Below are 20,733 nucleotides of genomic sequence, written 5' to 3' on the forward strand. Positions count from 1 at the left end.
CCCCACAAGCCTCGCGAGATCCCAGGTGACGCCTGGGCTGGGCCGCGTCTCGGGGCAGGCGGGACGATGGCAGCGGCAGCCCGGCGGCTCCTGGCGGCTACCGTGGTTCGCTCGGGGCGAGCGGGCTGGAGCGGGCCGGGCCGGGCCCCGGCCCCGGCCGTGCCGCTGGTGCCCTCCCGGGGCGCCACCGTAACCCGCAGCGGCGCCATTTTGCCCAAGCCGGTTAAGGTGAGTGAGGGGCGAGCGGGCGGAGGCGAGAGCAACGGGCGGCAGCGGTGGCCAATCGGTGCGGGCGCAGCTGCTGTGGGTGGGACCGTGGAAGTGAGTGACAGTGCCTGGGACCAATGAGCGGGGGACTGCGGGCGGGGATGTGGAAGCACTCGGCAGCGGGAGGGAGACGGGAGCGGCCCCCGAGCGTGCGGGGCTCGCCGGGCCCGTGTCCCCCACGTCCCCCCGAGCCAGGCAGCGCTGCGACGCACGGGGGACATCAATACCCGCCTACGCGCCGCCCTTTGTCACCGGCGACCGCCCCCCCTCCCTAAGCCACGGGTGTTCCCTGCCCGCCCCGGGCTGCCCGCTCGCTGGTGCGGGAGTGTTTGTAACGCTATAATTAATGCGATCATAAAGCGCGGTACTTGGCACTGCGGGGACGCAAATCGTTCTGCGGGCCGCTCCCCGGGCCCTCCGGGTGCCTGGGGAGCCGGGAGTGCGCCGGTTCAGCCACAGTGCGACTTGCTTGGATGTAAAGATCCACTTTTTACAATCGACTCCTTACAGACGCCCTTCGGCCTCCTCAGAGTGTTCAGCGTCGTGATCCCTTTCCTGTATGTTGGCACTCAGATCAGTAAGAACTTTGCAGCCTTACTTGAAGAACATGATATCTTTGTCCCAGAGGATGACGATGACGATGATTAAAGGGTATGTCATTAACTACACCAGCAATCTAATTTGTGCTTCCCGTTTGGCTTGGGGCAGGGAGGAGAATCTCAGACAAGGAAATACAGCCAGCAACAGCTTAAAAGATACACTTGCAGTTAAACACATGGACACGGATATGCCTTTGGCTATGAAATTTTTTGTTTCGTACCAGAGTAGGCCAGACTGGTATCTGTGCAATCTCCATGCCAGGCATTTCTTAGAGACTGAAAAAAGTGATGGTGTTTTAGATCTTGCCAGCTGAATCAGAAATAAAATGTAGTCAGTGAGGTATCTGTACTGCAGACAACAGAGAGACTTCAGTGTTCCTACATTACACACCCAAAGAAGGACAGCAGAGCTGCTGAGTCTGAAGCACACCTGCTATGAAGAGTGGCTGAGGGAGCTGGGGCTGTTTAGCCTGGTGAAAAGAAGGCTCAGGGGAGAGCTTATCACTCTCTACAACTACCTGAAAGGAGGCTGCAGCCAGGTAGGGTTCAGTCTCTTTTCCCAAATAACAAGCAACAGGACAAGAGGAAATAGCCTCAGGTTTTGCTAGGGGATGTTTAGATTAGATATTAGGAAACATTTCTTCAGGGAAAGGGTTGTCCAGCATTGGAGCAGGCTGCCCAGGGAAGTAAGTGGTGGAGTCACATGCCCTGGAGGTATTTAGAGAAGGTGTAGATGAGGCATTTAAGGACATAGTTTAGCAGTGGACTTGGCAGTACTGGGTTAGCAACTGGGACTCAATGAACTTGAAGGTCTTTTCCAACCTAAAAGATTCCATTATTTTGTTTTACTTGTTTACCTGTTTAAAAGTCTTCTCCTAACACAGAGAATGACTCTTTTAAAACAGAATCATGTACTGTCTGAAATTCTGATATAGGTGAACAATTTAAGAGCATTCCAGAACCCATCAGAACAAACTGTCTGCTGGGTGTTACAACACTGGAGTAGTTGGACCATTCAGACGTATTGCAGAAAGGAAGAATGGAAATAATTCACCCTTATCTGCACTGTGCTACACTTTCTACCATTTTCCATTATTCTGTTTAGCTTGCTCTTGTGTAAAGATTTGAGTTTGGGTGTATTTGATTCTTTATAGAACAAAGAAACTGTTTTAAGAGAAGTTGTAAATCATGTAGATTTATAGTCAGTTTGGTGGATGTATTCCAGTTGATAAAGGGGCTTTCCAGCATGCACTGTGCAGCTAAAAGCTAAGACTTAAAAGATTGCAAAGACTGCACTAGCCTGTTGTTAATTCCCTTTATGTAAACCCCATCTTGTGTAGTTTTGGGAGGAGGATGCAGACTGCAGCTCAGTAGTGTATCTTTAACACCTTGTTTTTCTATTTGCAGCACTGGAACAGAAGAACAGAAAGTAGAAAGCCATTGACAAAACAATGGTTCCAACATCTGTCACCTGTGTTTTGCCCTTCCAAAAGGGGACAGGGGGCTTTGTATCCCCTTTTGCCAGTGAGTGTCCTGCACATCTCTGTATGCTGGAAATCTGTAATCAGGGTTGAAGGAAGTACTTGATAGGCCCTGCGTCCTTGCACACACATGCTCACCTCATCAGAGACTGCTTGGGATGCCTTTAATTAGCAACATGGGAAACACTTTAAATTAAAGACCCAGAGATTGACATGTGCAACTTTGGTCCTGTGTTTTTATACATTATTTGCCTATGTCCTAGCACTTCTGTCTTAACCTTTCTATCTCTGGATGTGTGTTCCAGTAGGGAGGCTCTCTTCATGCTTATTTTCTCTTTTGAGGCCTTTCAGTAACTCAGTACTGATCTACAGGACATGTGGAATCCTAGGGGAAGCAGCAGCCCCACAACACAGCCCTGTTAAAGAATGGAGTGCACATTGACAATGGCACTGTTCCACAACCTAGCAGCTGTATCTGATGGGGACTGTATCATAAACTTCACCTCACTGAAGATGAAAGATGTATTATCATCACAGAGTTAAAACTCTTGAGTGGCTTTGGTAAAAGGTTGAGTTCACAAGTTGCAAATGAACTTGTTCATGTGTTTTATAGCATTTCATCTCTTAACACTGGCTCCAGGTATCTAATATTTCCTAGGTAGTTTAGTACTTCCTTCTGAAAGAGCCCTAAGGTATTTGTTTTCTTCACTGTATGAGCTTCAACTCCTCTTTTCATAAAAGTGTTTGCTATTGCACTTAAATCCTTGCATCATAGACTTAAAAGGTCTTCTTTGCTGTTATGGCATAGGAAGAGTATCTTTAGTCACAGCAGACCAGCTGTTCTCTCAAAATGAAACCTTGAGAGGTTGGTCAATTTATTTTTCTTAAGCCAGCATTGCCCCAGTGTCTCATGGTTTCTGGTGACTAGATCTGGCCTCTTGATTGCCCACTTCTTCCTTCCTTGTTGGTGTTGCTGTTGAATTGGGAGCAGTGTATAGTTCCAACACCACATTTGTTCCCTTATTCTTTGGCACAGCTTCTAATGTTTGCTCAATTACTCTCCAGCATGGCTACTAGACAAAAGGGAGCCTGTAATCTGAGTAACCCAAGAGCTGCAGCTAAAGGCAGCTGTCAGGTTCTTGAGTCACTTGGTATCTGAGTTGCCCCCTCCTTGCCCAATGCCACCTGAGAAGCAGTTGTTCCAGTTTATCTGCTCTTGGGAGCCAAATATGTACCTACTTCTGTTTTACACGCTGCCAAAATCCTTTTCACTGCTTTGTCCCTCCTGGGCCCCTCCTGACTTCGTCAACCCTCTTCTTAAAAACATGCCAACCCTGGAGCCCCAAGGTAGCTCTGTACACATCCCTGAGGAGTGCTGTGTTACAGTCCTCATGGGGAAGAAAGCCCCAGGACTTACAGGATAAAAAGATGTTTATTTAGGCTGGAAAAAAGAATTTTGAGTGTACTACAAACATCCAGTGCTGGGCACATCTGGAAGAGCACCCAGTTACTTGCTGAAAACCTGTTCTCTGCTGAGAGAATAAATTCTCCTTATCCCTCTCAAAAGGGAACTAGTAATTCCTGATTCAGTGGATGAGGTGATGGCAGGACACCTTCTCCTGCTAAGCTTCAGAAGCTCTTACAGAGCCTTCCTATTCTAGAAAACAGTACAAATCCCCTTTTTCCAGGAAATTTCATTTTACAGCAGAGAAATGGACTCTGCTGATGTTTTATTGCACAAGGATTTATTTGCCTACCATTAGGATATTTTCTCTGTGAGAAATGAAGGAGACTAATGTCCAATAAAAAACACAAGGTCAACAAAGTCATAGGATGAAATTCCAAGACACCGCATAAATACACATATACCTCAAGCACAAGAACATTTCTGCCCTTTTCCTCACAGAGCTAACATCTACAGATGGGGCTGCAGGCTAAGCACAAAGACCAGCTGCCAGGCTGTGTTGTGGTTATTCAGCAGACAACCCAGGGCAAGTGATGGGATAAATGCCATCCACTGAAAATACACACTGGCAAAACTAGGAAATGACAGCTCTTCAAACAGATCATAATGGCTTGCACATGCTCTGGATTCGCCTGGTCATTAGGCTCTTAAGATGCTAGAGAATCTCTTGGTATGGATTTTTTTTTCTATTGTATAGAACTTTATTTGTAATATAAGGCAGGAAGACACAGAGTCAGTTCCTCAGGGATTGTGGCCCGCATAGAATTTGGACAGAAAGTCTTTAGGTTGCGGGGTTTCCGTCTCGTGGAAGTACCGCATGACATGAGTCCTCTGCTTCCAGACATGAATGGTTTCTTGAAGCTCCATTTTTCCCTGCACACACACAAAAGAATTTTAGACTAGTTGGCAGTTAGAGCCCAAGTCTAACCACGCAGTACTGTGAAAGTTATTTGAGTGAACTTAAAAACACCTACACAAATAATAGCTGCATCAACAGTTCTGTACCCCTACAGCCTGCGTGCATCACCTGCACTGTGACACAAATATATTGTTCCTGCCTTGGTACTTCCATGGATTTCTCTGCAGCACAGCTTCCCAGCCCTGTGAAAGAGGCAAGAGACTCTGTCTCCTTCTTAAAACCTGCTTTGTTTCTTTCCTGACCCGCACCTCCCATAAAATTCTACACAACATTCCTAACTTTCGAGCGCCTCTACTGAATTTGGGTGAACAGTAACACTTCAGCTGTAAAATTAACTGCTGCCAAGTGCTTTGCACCAGTACCACTGCCACTGAGACATGCAAATTCTTCACAATTTCATTGTTTTGTACTCGTTTTATAGGATGGTAGCACAGAGCAAAATGAGACTGCCTAGAATTGCCACCTAGCATACTATCTAAGATTTTGTTTCCAGATTTTTTCATCTGTAAAGTCAGAGTAATTGTCTTGAAATGCAAGAAACAAAACAGGTGAGTTTTGTTGGCATGGCAGTCATTGTTTGGAAGCTTTCTAATGCATTAGAACTGCAGAGGTGTTTCTGTTGCTCAGACACATTTTCAAGCCTGAGGTGCTGACTATTGCTTTGAAGCAGACAGGTCTCTCAGGCCTGTAACACCATCAGATGTGTTACAGAGCCGGAGTGTTCTGCCACCCAAAACCAGCTTCCCACCAAGTACTGACACTGTAATATGTTTCAGAATCAGCGAAAAAAACTATTTTCCGATCCAATGAAGGACTGTAGAGGGAAGAAAGTTCATTTTTAATAGTAAACTAGTGAGCAGCACCTATTTTCCCTTTGTTGTTAAAAAAAGGGCGAGCAAGCAAGCAAGCAACAAAAAAAAAGGAACAAACTTAGTATTTTAATTGTCGCATTGCTTGACATACACTTGCTGAATTCTAAAGCCATCCAATCCCTTATCAACAGGTTTGCTGACACAGATATTACCAATCCAAGTGCAAGAGACAACCACTCCATAGACAGGCTGGTACAAACTTGTTCCTCTCCTCCATCACACTCACCACCATCAACCACGTTCTCTGCAGCTTCAACAAATCAGAAGTAACTGTGTGTACCTTAATAACCAGCATGTCTATCACGCGTGGATCCGTAACGTGGGCGTTCTTCATGAACATCTCCCGCACCTTGTTCCGCCCCTGTTTCACCGTGATGTCCAGCTGGTACAGGTGCACTAAGAGAAACACAACACCTACTGCGGTCATCCACGTCGTTCTGCACTTGTTCCACCAGCAACGCGCAACTCAACCCTAAAATCGCTACACTGTCACTCGTCCGGCTGCACCAATGTCACTAAGGCCGTTCCGACCTTGAGCCCGCGCGGCAGGCCCCGTGTCCCTCACCCACCCGTGTTGGGCACCTCGCGGTACCAGGCCCGGTACAGCTCCCTGACGCGCCGCTTCGCCTCGCCCAGGTCCCGGCTGAAGATCGGCTTCACGGCGGCCGACACCACTCCCTTGCCAGCCACCGCCATCTTGCTGCCGCTGCCACCTTCCCCGCCGCCCGCGGGAATGCACAGGGCAGGGCAACTGCTCCTATTGGCCAGCTGAGCTGCCACTCCAGCCTTTCGGGCCGGCCGCCTCCTATTCGATTGGTCGGAAGAAACGCCAATCACCCAATCACCGTGCAAGGGACTGAGCAGCTGCTGGCTGGGGCCACACCGGGCCCCGCCTCCTGAGGCCGTGGGTCTGCCCCGCCCCTCAGAGCCCGCTCCTCCCTCAGGGCAGGGCTGGGGCTGTGACTTGGAGCGAGCCATTTGTTCCCTTTGCCCTGGAGCGCCGCCATCGGCTGCTGTTCGGTCGGTCAGGCAAGTGGACTTTCTCTCAGTCACTCTTGCGTGCTGGAAAAGACACTCCCTACTTTAGCTATACCCACGTTTTATCCAAATAAGCGAGTGCCGGGAGCTCTCCAAAGTTAAGTTTCCTTTAAACACATTGGGGTATGTGCTGGCCCCTATAAATCCGAACACATGCACTTCGGTGTCACTGAACAGACCAGAAAAGTAACACTGAAATGATCTTGAAAGGCGCAGGTGCTGGGTGTGAGGAGAGAAATCTCAGGTGAGTATCTGAGGCAGGAGCACAGCAGGACTGAGACAACCACAAAGAGGAGGGGCGAGAAAGGAGATTTCACATCACTTTTATTCTTTCAAGTTATTTTGTCGATGAAAAACATAAACGTGCAAATGTGCAGTTCCTGCTGAAGTTCAAATCTTAATTTTGTTAGTAAGTATATGCACAATTCCATAACTTTCATAGCTTCCAAAATTACTATTACACAAAATTACTACTGCACACGTGCACTCGATTTCAGATTTATTTATGTTTTTTTAGTGGCGGTTATAAGTAGGAGCTCCTTTGTGCTACTGTCTCTTTAGACATGGTAAGTGGGCTACTCCTAATTTAAACATCAACATATCTTTATATCTTGCAAACAATTTGTCAGGGATATTGCAAGAAGAAAGAGAGAGGCAGCTCTGAAATCTATGGCCATACAGTTTCAAACAGTGTTAACTCCATCCCAAGGTGAGTTCCAAACCTGCCCAAGAGCTTTTGTATTTTTGGCATTTATGTAATGCCAAAAATAAAAGAAAAATAATTGAAAGAGATAATAAATCTAAACACCGGGATTTCTCTTTAAATGTATTTATCAAAATTTCTGTATTTCACAAATGACCTTCTTCTGTGGCTAAAACACCATCTGCATTATTTATGTACTCCTTGGTATTTACTCCTACTGGAGACATAGTGTGACATAAGGGCTGTCAGGATTAAAACTTACTTTCTTTGAGGCTAGAAATGAAGACAGTGCAGTATTTGTTCAACACACAGAAGTGTGTAATAAACAGGAAGGAATGAAGGGGACATGAATATCCTGGATGGTAAGATTTTCCAGAAGCACTACGCTGAAACTACATTGTAATGTCACCTTGTTGTTGAAGCTGAAGCTCTCTTGTCTGATTCAAGAAGCACAACTAGAATTAAGCTCAACAAGATACTGGCCTAGATCCTTACTTTACACAGCTGTGGCCTTCTGCACAGACTTGAGATTGAGCATGGCATGATCCTGCCTAGACCTGCAATGTTCCTGACAGAGTTTGGGCGGTGGTGGTCTGTCAGTGGAAGGGGAGTGGTGTGCACCTATCTTGGGAGAGCTCGCAGCAGGTATGGGTGTGGAGAGTTGGTGAGTGCAAAGTGACCGTCCTCCCGTGGCCTGGACTGGTCCTCAGGGAGCACAAAAGTGAATTTCTGCAGGAGAGTGGTAAAGAAGAGAAAGAGCTCCATCCTGGCCAGCTGTTCTCCCGGGCAGGCACGGCGACCTGCAAGAAAGGGAAGAGGAAGTGTGTCAGAGAGGGCAATAATCGATGCTGGAATTGCCGCGGGGGGAGCCAGTCACCCTCCAGCTGTGCTTCTGACCTGCAGCTGGATCCTCCCCTCAGATTTACCTGCTGAGAAGGGCAGGAAGGCCTCTGGTTTCACAAAGTGCCCCTTTGCATCCAGGAAGTGTTCGGGGTAAAACTCGTTTGGTTTCTCCCAGACTGTCTCATCCTTCAGCACCGAAGACAAGTTGGTGATGATTGTGGTCCCCTGCACTCCCCCACAAGAGGAAACAACTTAAGTGAGAACTGCAGCATTATCTTGGCACAACAGAACAGTGTTGGTTCCTCTTTAGTCCCTGAATGCCAACTAAAAGCACCCTTTTCCACTTCTGCATCTTATTTGAAGCAGAGGTAAAGCAGGGCCCATTTCCAATGGCATTTTGTGCCTGCCCTACACTCTGAAGCACCCGAACTTTTGCAATTTGTAGCCTTACAGAGGCTGTAGCGTGCAAATGCCAATTTCACAGTTACACAGTGGAAACAGCCTCTGCTTCTCAGATCCTCCTGGACTTGTTTTATAGCTGCAGAGAAAAAGCTGACTGACAGACTTCAAAGCCCAACTTTTGCAGGGACCAGGGAAAATCACAAAGCTTTCCTGTTTCACATGTCAAAGTTCTAAATCAGAGGAGATACCACACGGCTACAAAAAATTACAAAACTATCTCAGGCTTAAATTCTGCCACTGCTGCCAGGGCAGCTGCTTGTCACAGTGAAACTGGTCTGAATGCCAATGGCAACTGAGTAGCTTCAGAGATTAGATTTCACTACTAGCATCTCAGGAAAGCCAGTAAGCTGGTGTTCAGTGCCTCCAGAGAGTCTGTTAGGCTGCTTCTGACAGGCAGTGAATATCACGGCTCATTGAGAGGAAAGGAAACCTTTGCGCTGAGCTGCCACTGCAGTTGTGTTCCCATACAAGAATTGTGAGCCTAGAACACAGATGTGACCGTCTGCCTGAATTTAGCATTTCAAAGTGTCCCATTTTAGTGCTCAACAGTGACTGTAATTGAGGCTGGAAGTGCAATACTGCAGGGTTGGATGGGATCATCCCCACCTCGTGCCTGGCAGCTGCAAAAGGAGAGGTTGCTGTGTTGCTTATGTGGTCACGGTCACCTTGGGAATAAAGAAGCCTTGCAACTCGGTGTCCCGGTACGTCATGTGAGGTAACCCAACAGGAACAATATCCCCACAGCGTTGCACTTCATGGATCACAGCATTAGTGTAAGGCATGCTTGCTTGGTCCATCATGCTGGGGGGTCTCTCTCTGCCAATCACTCTATCAATCTCTGCCTGGACCTTACCTGAAAGCAGAAGAGATAAAGAATTAGAGGACTCTTAGAGGACCAGAGGCAGCTGGTACAAGCTGAAGGAAGACTGGCTGCATGAGATTGTAAGCACTGTGTGAGAACAGGACAAGCAGTTAGAGACAGGAAGGCATTTTTCAGTTGATCGGTGGCTATGTATAACTGTTCTTTGCTCATAGCACCCTTATCAAGGCCTTGCCACTTGATATGCTACCTTACCCCTCCTCTATGCAGCTTGAAGGGTAGCTGGCCGAGTGGCATTAGAGAATTTAAACCAATCAGCATCTATTCCAAATATTGGAAGAGCCTACACTGACCACAGCCAGTCCCCAGGTGAAGCCCTCAAAATGAAGGCAAGAGCGAACTTGCCCTTCAAACTCCAGTCTTTTTATCGTGGCTACCCCCTGCCAGAACAGCTGTTTGGGAAGTGTTTCTCCTCTGTTTCTGCTAGACCAACAATGATCAAAGCAGTTCCTCATTGTGTAATCCTTGTGAAAAAATGAGTCTTGAAGGGAAGAGGCTACATTTCCGTAGGTAAGTTTCTGACTTACTCTGTATTTCTGGGTGGAGCAGCATGTACAGCAATGCCCACCGGAGAGTGGTGGAGGTGGTCTCAGAACCAGCTGTAAACAAATCTAGGACAACCAGACGAAGGTTGTTATGGTGGAAACCATTCTCTTCAGCTGCCTTACCCTGTGGAGAGCAAAAAAGTGGGTGATTGGAGCTGCGGTATTTATTGGGGAAGAAGATCACTGTCCAGAGAAGTGCTGAGAAGCACTGGATCCATTTTTTAGCATGCGTTCCTGCTTTTTATTGGAAGAGTAGAGCACAGCACAAGCAACAGTCTGAGCATGAGTGATGTACTTTGTAACTCTGTTCCCTCCTGTATTTGAAGGTCCTCAACCACCTCCAGTATACTCAGAGAAGAATGCTACTCCTGCCTTCAGGACAGAAGCAAACACCTTGTGCCTTCAGCTCAAACATCCAGCAGGCCCTTGCCACTCACTGTAACATCTTCCCCCAGAGGAGGTTGAGCACAGTTATTCAGGTTTGATCAGATGATAAAAGCCACAGAGTAGAGAGGAGGCTGCATTGATGTGGCAAATGCAAAATTAGCATTTTTTTCAGGGGGTTATCTCTAGCTATGCATTACAGATTCTCGCTGCTCCTGCCCTGGTGTTTTCTTACTATTGAAAAATAAAAGATCAGGGCTATCAGGTTAAAGGATTATTGCTTCCTACTAAATCTGCAACACCACTTCTAGCAAAACTGGTCTCTCATCCAAATGCTAATTGAGCTCAAATTTGTTAGCATATGAGATATGACAAGCTCTCTGCATGAGTTCATCTGCTTGTCTTTTCTAATCCTCTGTATACTTCCCTTTCCTAGGGACTAGCTTCTGTTAAGTTATTCTGTCTCTTTAGATGCTGTTGTAATATGGATAGCAATTAATAATGCATTTAAGACTCAACTGTTATTCCAATAAATGATCTCAGACAAGGGAGTTTGGGATGGACTTGACCCAAGTTAACTCAGGAGAGGGATTTATCAGACTGGCTATCAGGTGATGTTAGTGAACAGAAGAGGGATGTGACAAGAGACAGCACCCACCCCCAGGCTGTACTGCTCAGTGCAGAGTAACATGGGTCACGTTGCTCTGCCCATGGGCTGGAGGTGCCCGACCCCCACAGCATGGCAGGGTTTGTAACGCAGAGCAGCAGTGCAGTCTGAGGATTTGGATGGGGGAAGTGATTTGCAAGCAGAATTTGGTAATATTGATCATCTGGCATTTGAAATGTAGTGAATCCATGTGCAGGAACACATGGCAGATGGACAGGCTGACCCAAATATCTTTGATTTTATACTGACTTTGTGCCTGACTGAATTCAAAGAAAGACTCCTTTTAATTTCAGTGAAGTTCAGAATTTAGGCCTTCCTCTGAGATCTAGCAAATGAGTTCTTAGCAAGCAATTCAAAAATATATATATCCCAAAGAAGACACTGGTTTCAAATCATATCTTGGTTTAAAGGCAGGCTGCGGATGGGGCAATGACTCCAAAAAGTCAATCCGTTGCTCCAGTTTTTGACTGATCTGGAGGCATCAGTCATTGAGGCACCGACATTACACAGAATCGTGCATGCTGACTTGTTCCCTGGTGCAAACTTAGGACATTTAGCGAATTCTCAATTATTGCCTTTCAGAAGCCTTCATATTTCTGTAGGCTGGAAAGAAAGAAGTTCCTAGATTCTGAAGGAAGTGTGAAGGCAGAAAATGCAAACAAGAGCATCAACAGATAACATGGTGTCCTAAGACAATAAAAGAGGTTCCGGCATGAAGAATGCCTTTCTTCTCAAGATAGAGCATGGAATGAAAAAGTAGGAAATTAGTTGGTAAGAGGTTTTGTGCAGCTCTAGGAAGAAAGTCAGCTTCACAAGCTTGAACTGGCAAAGAAACTACTCCTGATCCTGGAGGGTCTGCTAGTATCAGCCTACCTTCTCCATTTCCTTTAAAAATACATCCGTGATATCTCGGGTGTAAGCAGGGTCCCAGGTCTTCACATGTTTATCTATGGCCACATCTATGAAGTCCATTAACTCCCTTTGTGCTCGAAAAAGCTTCTGTGCCACTCCAGGGACCCGCACCAAAATGGGCACCACGTTAAGAAGCTGGGGTGTGAGAACCAAAGAGGGGACAAAGAAAGAGAGAGGAGATATTACATGATGCAAAAAAAGAAAAATTAGGAAAAGTAAATTCTCTCAAGTAATAGAGGGCAGCTTCTTACAGCTTGTGGCTTACCTGAGGCAGGAATCCAGTTTCCTGATCCAAGGAGTTTTGAAATAACCGTGACAGCTTCTTGAATGTCTCATCACCATAGTCAAAACGGTCCCCAAAGACAATGTTGCAGATCATGTTGCAGACAGCATTATTTAAGAGAACGTGTATATCAAAAGATTTACCTGAAAATGGAAATGGAGACCAAGCCATGAAGCTCAGCAACACCAAACTGCTGGACCTCATGTGTCAGCAGTGAGAATACACAAATGCCACCTTGATGACACCAGGAGAAAAAGCCCCCAGACCACTCATAGCATCACACTAGGAAGTGAAATAATCTCGTTCTTACTAATATTTAGTTGCTCTATCTTTAAAGAAGAAAATTCCCAAGAAAAACTGAGCTGTTGGGGCTGTTCTGTGACTTGACAGGTAACACTTTGTTCTGTGTCTGGATGACAGGCTGTGAACTGTCAGCTGCACTTTTATTGCATGTGATAATATCAGTATGTTCCACTCAACTTTATCAAGTTAGAGTTACTGAGCTCTGGGAATAGCTGTGTTTTACCTCTCTATTTCTAATTTCCTATTTGTTTACTGTTTCAAATGGATTAGTGTTACAGTAGCCCCGCTGTGCAAAGCAGAAGAGGCTCCAAGGAGGGCACACAGACTAGGAACGCTGCATTTGCAGGGGAAGAGAGCCCTGCATGCAAACAGGAGTGGCTGTAGCATTACTTCTCTCTGCATCACTGTATGGCCTTTTTCTGTGATTTCCCCATCCTTGTGGATGTCACAAACCTTCTTCAGACTTGATTTCAGAACAAAGAAATCCAGCTTCCTCTACCACTCGCTCCTCCAGGGATTTCTTTCCCATGCCAAAGTTCCTCAGTGTAGAGAGTGAGAATCTCCTTAGCTCCTTCCAGACGTGTCCATATCTTGCTACAACAATCCCTGGAATTGTGGATGAGCAAGAAATGTCAGATATGTGGCTTGTACATCAAGTGAATGGTGCTAGAGAACAGCAGTTGTGAGTCTGGAGGTACAGGTCTGTATGGACAGATGAAACAGTCCGACCTTGTGCAGCTTGTTCAGACAGCAATTCAGAAAGGGATCACTGCACCTTCTAAAGCTTGTGCATGGCTGGGCAAAGATGTAGGGGGATTCAAAGGGAGCAACAAGGGCTGCTAAGGATAAAGGAATCACCTCTCCAAAACATTCAGCATTGTTCCCATAGCTTGTTTGAAGTGTGTTGCAGCTTGTGCCACCACACAGGAGCTGAGGATGTGATGTGGGCAGGATGCAGCAAAATACTCTGTCTTGAATTAAAGTTATCATATTTTTTGCAACAACTTACATGTACCATTTTCCATAAGCATTTTGTCTTACATAAGCACCATAAGTACTAATTTGTGGCTGTTGGGAGCTGGCAGAAAGGTTGTACCATTTATAGTGTCCTTACACAGGTGAAGAAGTGTGTGATTGCTGGAGCTGTACTACAGCCATGAAGGGGAGCCCCCATTTAATCAAATCCAAGTTTAGCACCACCAAAGGGTGCCAGACATGCAAGGAGGTTGACCAGGGGGCCACACCAAGGTGCACTGCACTGAGAAAATCTTGCCTCTACCCAATCCTTCTCTTGCTAGTGCTATCAAGGAATGTCTGTTGTCATGGGACTTGCCTTCACAATTCTTTCCGTAGCCCATGTGTTCGTATATTGGAAAGTATGGCCGGTCAGCAAAGTCCTCTGATTTGTGGACCAGGGCTTCCTTCACTGTTTTATACCCATTCAGCACTACCACGTTGGTCCAGCAGTTCTGGAGACTGAAGATGTTTCCAAACTTCTTCTGAAGCTGCCAAGATAAAAAAGCATGTTCCTGAAAATGAACTGAGTGTAAAGTCAGAAATATGAGCATATCCTTACTGAGCGCATTTACTACTGAGTGAACTTTGAGGTACTTTTATTCAGAGATATTCAGCGGATCTTTGACCTTGAACTTTGCAATGTAACAGCTCCAAACAGTGCCAAGCAGCAGCTGTAGCAGGATCAATGCCCTGTAAGTGGAAAAATTTAGAATACACCTGTCCTGGCCAAACTGTTGTTATGAACATTGTGCAAGTACTTTTAATTTTGTCAAGAACCTTTCTGGGAATTTTTAAAGACTGCATGCTCAATAATGAATTATTTCCTAATGGTTCTATTTATTTTGATCTGAAAGACGAAGTAAGTTCTGAGTTAGTCTACTTTTGCTGAAGGGAATATTGATAATAAAGTGATATGTAATTTCCATTTAAAGATGCGTTTGTACCTAAAGATCTACTCAGAGCCAGGTTTCCAGAAACATGGCTGGGAAAGGCAATTCCACACTGGAGTTCCAGGTCAACTTTCTCCCTAAAAGGAGTGTACACATCTAGTATGACTGGTAACTGGAACCCTACATCTGCTGTGATCTGTGAGCCTCATAAAGCTGAATCAGGATGGCTGCACAGGTAATCCTGTCAGCCATACACTCTCCATGGGAGCTGGCCATGGAGCAAAGGCTTCTCCAGGTAGACAAGCCCTTTAACGGGACACAGACTCGTGGGCAGGCAGGTCAAAGCTCCCTTGCTAGTCAGGAACACTGAGCAAAGCTCAGAAGCACATTGTTTAAAGACAGTGCAAGAGTAGCAATACCCCACAGTTTTCTTCTACTTTTTTTTCCTGTCTTTTTTTCCTTGTTTAAAAGCTAAGATTCTTGATTTCTTCACTGTAGCATTGAAAGGAATTGATGTACTTAATACTGTATTTGCAGTAAGGTTGAAAAGGGGATTAGCACTTCACTGGCACTAGAAATACATCATTAAAAATGATTACTGGTCAAGACTGTGGTTAGTATGATCTGACGTGATATGATTTGAAAATGGGAAGCTTTTGAACTACATACAAATGCTAAATTTAGTTTCTCCACTTTGCAGGTTTTGGACAGGCAGCTGAACAGTGCTGTCCTGGAAAAGAGGCCTTTAGAGTTTGCAAGCTGAAGCACAAAACACTCATGGTTTATCTGCTGCAGGCTGTGAAGGCCCTGCTTTCCCTTTGAGAAAAGGTAAGCCCTGACTTTAAATAGGGACCTACTGAGATTCTGGGCATTGCTGCAGGGGCAAATCCCACAAGCTGGTCTCTTTAACTGAAACTGTCACATGCCTGCAGGCATGCTTCAGTAACTCTCAGGGAAGCCTGCCATTCCTGCAGCCACATTCCCAGCCCACAGATATTTGTTTGTCTTCCCTTCTTTGCACAACTCCCTGCTCCTTTGCCTCCAGGCCTGCCCACAGGTCAGGCTGGCAGCCAGCTGTACAACAGCCCCTGTCACTAGGTGCACAGTATATCCAGCCATGTTTACCATCCAGTGTGCATACTTTTACATTCCTTTATCTTTTTTTGCTAGTTAGTCTTAAAGCTCTGTCTAGCAATTTCAGGGGAAAGGAAAATTCGTGTTCTCCATGTTATGTACCTGTAGCTGATGCCAGGGTGTGACCCAGCCCTCCTGGGCCCATGGTGGATTGTATGTGGAGTGTTTTGCTCAGGGGCTGCCACTCACCTGGCCAAAGGAGTGGTGGGGGTTGTGGAAGTCCACGGAGAACATGGTCCCGATGAATGGCAGCGAGGCAGGGCCCGGCGGGTAACGGCTCCACTTCTTTCTGCGCTTCATGAAGTCAAGCAGTAAAGTAAACACTGTAAGAAAGACTCCCAGTATAGAGATATTGCTCCAGATGGATGACAGCTGGGACCCCAGCCACAGGAGCAAGGCCATTTTGTAGCCTGTCTACTCCTTGTTTTTCCTCTTTTGACCCAAGACTGTTGCTGCCTCCTTTTGCCTTTTCTCTTCTCCTCTCTCACGTTCTTGCCCTTACAGCTGCTCCTTTCACCTTGCTTCCTCCTCTTCCTCACACTGCCTTTTTCTGCTGCTCCTCTCTCCCTGCACTTGCTGGCCTTTGACTGTGAAACTTGGCTCTACCTCCAAGCTCCTCCTCTGCTTGGCTCAGCCTTAGGGGAGTGGTGATGAGGGACATCCCTCCTCCTCTTCCTCTTCCTCCGAAGCCGAAGCCCAGAGGTCTCCATTCCTGCTGAACGTGGCAGCTGGTGCTAGCAATGCCCTCAGTGGGGCGGGGCTGGCTGAGCCCTGGGTGTTTGGCTGCCTTCTCTCACAGACAAGGAGAAGTACACAAGCAACCAGTCTTGCTGCATTCTCATGGAACAATTTGGAAAAAGGTTGTTTAAATGTGTGTCACCTTCTTGTTAGTACAGGCAAGTCAAGGAAGAAGCAGTTCCTAAACACAGATCATACAGGTTTCTCGTTGCAGGCTAAGGAGAGGTTCCATTGGAACTTGAGAAAGTTCAGGTTAGATCGAACATTCCCTTACAGAAAGCACTTACTACAACAGTTAGCTTAAAACAGTCCCTTGAGATTTAAAAAATAATTTATGTTTCTAGGATTAAAAATTTTTATCAAACTCCAAGTGTCAGTCAGCACAATGAGCTCAGCTTCTGTAGACCACAGCTCAGCTGCAAGAAGTCACATGTATTACAAGGTGCCTCCAATGTCCAGCCTTTGGGGCAGTAGTAATGCCAACACAATTATGGAGTCAGTCAAAGTATTTCCTAAAGTGTGCATCCCTAAATTTCCAAAGTATTTCCTGTGTGCTCCTGGCATCCCTGCCATTGGAGATCAATAAGCCTTGCTCTTAGGACAGTCAGCTCTAGATAAAAAGAAGCAGTAAACCCATCACAGCTTGATCTGTGATCTCAGTGTGATCAGAGGAAAGCCTCCTAGTGGAACAGTTGCTGCAGCAGTGATGGAGAGCTTGGGCTGCAGGGCAATGCACCTGCAAATCCCGTGCAGGCAGCGCTGGTGCGCAGCCAGGGCCTCCAATGCCCTTTCCCCTGCCAGGGGAGGCACCTCCACGCTCATTGTCTGTGTGCTGACCTTACCTTGCTGGAGTCTCCACAGCAGAATCCTGTTTTGAAAGCATCATGACTCAGGGTGCAGGGTTGGTCTCAAGTAGTTTGAAACAAACATGTAGAATGGGGAACAACTGGGGGGAACACCAGCTCCCACACAACTCAGAACTGTGATTTCTTCTGAATTACAGAGACATGCCCGGGTAGATCACACACCTGGAGAGCTGCCCCAATGGGCACAGTGTCTTCAGGAAGGACAGGCTGGAAACAGTGCGGAGTGGTTGTGTGCTGTGCAGAGGAGCGCCCAGAACTTGGCCATGGGAGAGGTGATGCGCCATCCGAGTGCTGTGGGCAAGGAGAAGTGGCAAAGCACTATGGGCGGTGATGGACCAGGCACTCACTACAGACTTCTTGGGAAAGGAGAGAAAGTCAATAGAGCCATCCCACACAATCACAGGCCTTAGGGCTAACGCACAGTGTGCTTTAACTGAAGGGCTGCATGGTCAGGCACAGTCTGGATGGTTTCTTGAGTGTGCTCAAGACAGCTTCATGGCACAGCTGATTGAAAAGACAACAGGAGGAGATGCTGTGCTGGGTTTGTTGTTCACAACATAGGAAGAATTGGTTCAGGATATGATGGTCAATGATGAATTTTGCCTGCAGCAACCACGAAACTGTGAAATACTAAATCCTGCAAGAAATCAGCAGTGCAAACAACGTTACTGCCCTTACCGGCAGGAGAACAGGTTTCATTTCATCCAGGGATCTCCCTGACAGAATCCCAAAGGGAACTGCCCTGCAGAGTGAAGGGGCCCAGGAGAGCTAGTTGTTCTTTGAGGGCAGCCTCCTCAAAGCATGAGATCAGTATGTCTCATTTATTTCCTGGACACTGCAAAGCCTTTAACACCATTTTCTACAGTACCAGGGTAGCTGATAAAGTGGGTGGGTGATTGTTCAGATGGTGAGGCTGAAAGAAGTGGGATCAACAGTACAGAGTCCAGCTGGTGGATGATCACCAGTGACGTCCCTTAGGTGTTTACACTGGGGCTGACAAACTTAAGGTTATTAAGTTATTATGGGTGATGGGACAGAGAGCACTCTTGGCAAGTCTGGCCTGGGAGAGCTGCCAGAGCTGAACTCTGTTGGCAGTGTAGCCTGGGAGTTGTTGGCTTTTGAGTACCCTCCACATTTCAAACAGTTCTAGTGTGAGGTCTCAGGAGGCAGAGCTGCAGCAGTTCCCTACTCAGTGGGCTGGCTTGAGCAGGAGATGGCTGAATGGGAAAAGGTGATCAAGGGCTTCCTCCCACATTGATTTTCATGATACATGCACTCAGATGACAGAGGGAAAATGGGAAATGTGGCCCCAGGAATGTCAGTGGACATTTCCTCATCACCCCACCAGTAAAAGGATGTTACCTTGCCTGTTTCACTTTAGTTTGAGCCTGACCTTTATGAACTTCAGCAGAAAAATCTTCACCTAGGTCCTTTCAGTTTTACTTACCCTGGCTAGAGCCAAAGAGCCAAAGGCTGTTGGATGCCCATCATTCACCTGTGGGCTCTAACAAGGATGGTTGATCAGAATTGAGGAAGTGGATTTAATTCTTATGAACATCACCCTTCTGATGGAAGGCCATCAGAATAGGAACTCTCCGGCTACTCTGCTTCCTGTGGCTCAGCCTTGACATAAAGTGACAAAGCTGTAACCTGAGAATGCATGAGCTTAAGGAAAAGACCCTTACACTGACACTGACTTCCCAATTGACATCTTTCCAAAAGGTCACTTGGAAAATGATCCTTTCCTGCAAACTTGACAGCTCCTCCATTTTTGGCTAGTAGCATGGATGGCCAAGCCTGCAAAGGAGTGGAACAAGTGCTATAGCTTCATCATTGCAAAAGAACAGTTTTCAAAGCCAGCAAAGAAACAATAGACAACAAATCTCTTTCTGACACAGAGAAAGAAAAAAGGGTGAGTATTTTTCTGAAAAATGGAAGATGCTGATTTGCATTTCTTTTCAATAAAGTAATATTTTGAGCAATTTTCAAGTCAGAGAAAAAACCCTCCAAATACATACATATTAATTTTAGCTAACTGCTGCCCCGCTGTGCTGGCTGCATCTCTTTGACTGAGCACAGTTTAGAATTTAGAGATGAGCTAAGTGGAATTACAGAAGTTGCATGCAGACATTACCATTCTTTGAGTGAAGGCACTGAAATACAAACAAAAAGGCAACTTTAAGAGAAAATTTATTAATCTTGCAAAACAAAGCATCCAGAACCAATATTATGCAGGAGTTGCCATTTAACAAAAAAAAAAATTTAGGCAACTTTAGTTGAGCCTTTTTGTCCATATTGTCCATAAGATCATATTTAATTATAATTACATGCTATATTTCCTTTTGAAGGACCCTCCCTGTATTCAGTGCACAGAGTAGATGATGATCACTTACTGTTTTAATTACAGCTTTTGTCTTCCAAGTCTACTTTCCACCTACTGTTCACACCCTGCCTGTAAAGGTGGTTTAGATGGGCTTTTCCACAGTGATCATCAGTGCCTGTGTGGGTGAGGAGCAGGTGGTCATTTGTCCCCAAAGCATCTCTCAGAGATGCCACCAATGGAGGCAAATGACCTTCTAAGGCTTGGAACTGAGCGTAAAAGTCTAGAAGGTTCCACACACAGCTGTCCACGGCACATGGCCAGCTCCCAGCTGAGGCTGCAAGCAGCTTCTGCAGATCTTCCTGCAGGATCACAGCTTTGGCGCTCTGGACGTGGAGGTCAAAGCTCAGTGCCTGGTTATGAAACCCCTGTTTCAGTAATTACCCAGCACCACATACTTCTCTCTCCACAAGGGTGGGGTGAAACCCTTCCAATGGCCAAAGAGATGCTCCTTCTTCCCTCCTTCCCTCTTTGCTTCAAGTCTGGAGCCAACCAGGAAGCACTGGTCACATAGCATGAATATTTCCATGAGCTTTCAGAAATTTTTTGTCCAAATCCCATCAGGCTGACTGCTTTCCCCTTCACACCTCAGATGTGGATGGACACAAACCCCAGCAATTTTTCCTTCTGGAGAAGCAAAGCCTCTTGCAACATTGGTTAGTGTGAAGCCTGCTGCTCTCATTCCCTGGCTATGCATCTCCCAGGCTACAGCAGAGCTGGGGCTGGTGAAGATCCCAGAAACCTCTCCTCTTTGGTGGCCTCTTCTAAGGCAAAAACCCCATGGCCTCCAACCTAGTTCCAGACTTTTTTTTAACCTTCCCCCACCTCCTTTTTTCAGCACACAATGTCTCTTTTGCCAGTTATGCCTTCACTCAGCCGGCTTCCCCCTGACCATTTTGGTGCTGGAATGGGCAAGGGGTGCATGGCAGAGACCAGCTTCACACTTGTCATCTGCCCTTAGCAGCCCTGGCAGCCAGCTATAACCAGCACCTGCTCCACTCAGACATCTCGGGGGAGTTTTAGATGAAGAACTGAGAGCTCTATCAGGTGCACACAAACTGGGTTTTCAAGTGCTTGTAGTGGAG

At 46.4% G+C, this 20,733-nt stretch overlaps 3 protein-coding genes across 4 annotated transcripts; 1 reads left to right on the forward strand and 2 right to left on the reverse strand.

Moving 5' to 3' along the window:
• Positions 1-19: 19 nt before the first annotated feature.
• SMDT1 (single-pass membrane protein with aspartate rich tail 1) lies at positions 20-2,568 on the forward strand. Its single transcript, XM_066550271.1, has 3 exons — positions 20-228; positions 778-918; positions 2,274-2,568. Exons 1-2 carry the CDS (start codon positions 67-69, stop codon positions 913-915), a joined length of 300 nt encoding a protein of 99 aa, XP_066406368.1. The 5' UTR covers positions 20-66; the 3' UTR covers positions 916-918; positions 2,274-2,568.
• Positions 2,569-4,039: 1,471 nt separating this feature from the next.
• Positions 4,040-6,345, reverse strand: NDUFA6 (NADH:ubiquinone oxidoreductase subunit A6). The gene is made up of 3 exons (XM_066550270.1): positions 6,173-6,345; positions 5,884-5,999; positions 4,040-4,685 (listed from the first exon to the last, which is right to left on the reverse strand). Exons 1-3 carry the CDS (start codon positions 6,297-6,299, stop codon positions 4,554-4,556), a joined length of 375 nt encoding a protein of 124 aa, XP_066406367.1. The 5' UTR covers positions 6,300-6,345; the 3' UTR covers positions 4,040-4,553.
• A 603-nt stretch (positions 6,346-6,948) lies between these two features.
• On the reverse strand, positions 6,949-16,282 carry LOC136556567 (cytochrome P450 2D17-like). 2 transcript variants are annotated; one of them, XM_066549865.1, is made up of 9 exons: positions 15,854-16,282; positions 13,957-14,128; positions 13,077-13,229; positions 12,303-12,463; positions 11,999-12,172; positions 10,057-10,198; positions 9,315-9,502; positions 8,271-8,412; positions 6,949-8,144 (listed from the first exon to the last, which is right to left on the reverse strand). In XM_066549865.1, the coding sequence occupies exons 1-9, from the start codon at positions 16,064-16,066 to the stop codon at positions 7,966-7,968; spliced, it is 1,524 nt and encodes a 507-aa protein (XP_066405962.1). In that variant the 5' UTR covers positions 16,067-16,282; the 3' UTR covers positions 6,949-7,965. The 2 variants fall into 2 exon arrangements, with proteins under 2 accessions (XP_066405962.1, XP_066405963.1); XM_066549866.1 differs by lacking the exon at positions 11,999-12,172.
• Between the last annotated feature and the right edge of the window lie 4,451 nt (positions 16,283-20,733).

The sequence above is a fragment of the Molothrus aeneus genome, chromosome 5 (genome assembly GCF_037042795.1).
Source record: "Molothrus aeneus isolate 106 chromosome 5, BPBGC_Maene_1.0, whole genome shotgun sequence".
Classification (NCBI taxonomy): domain Eukaryota; kingdom Metazoa; phylum Chordata; class Aves; order Passeriformes; family Icteridae; genus Molothrus; species Molothrus aeneus.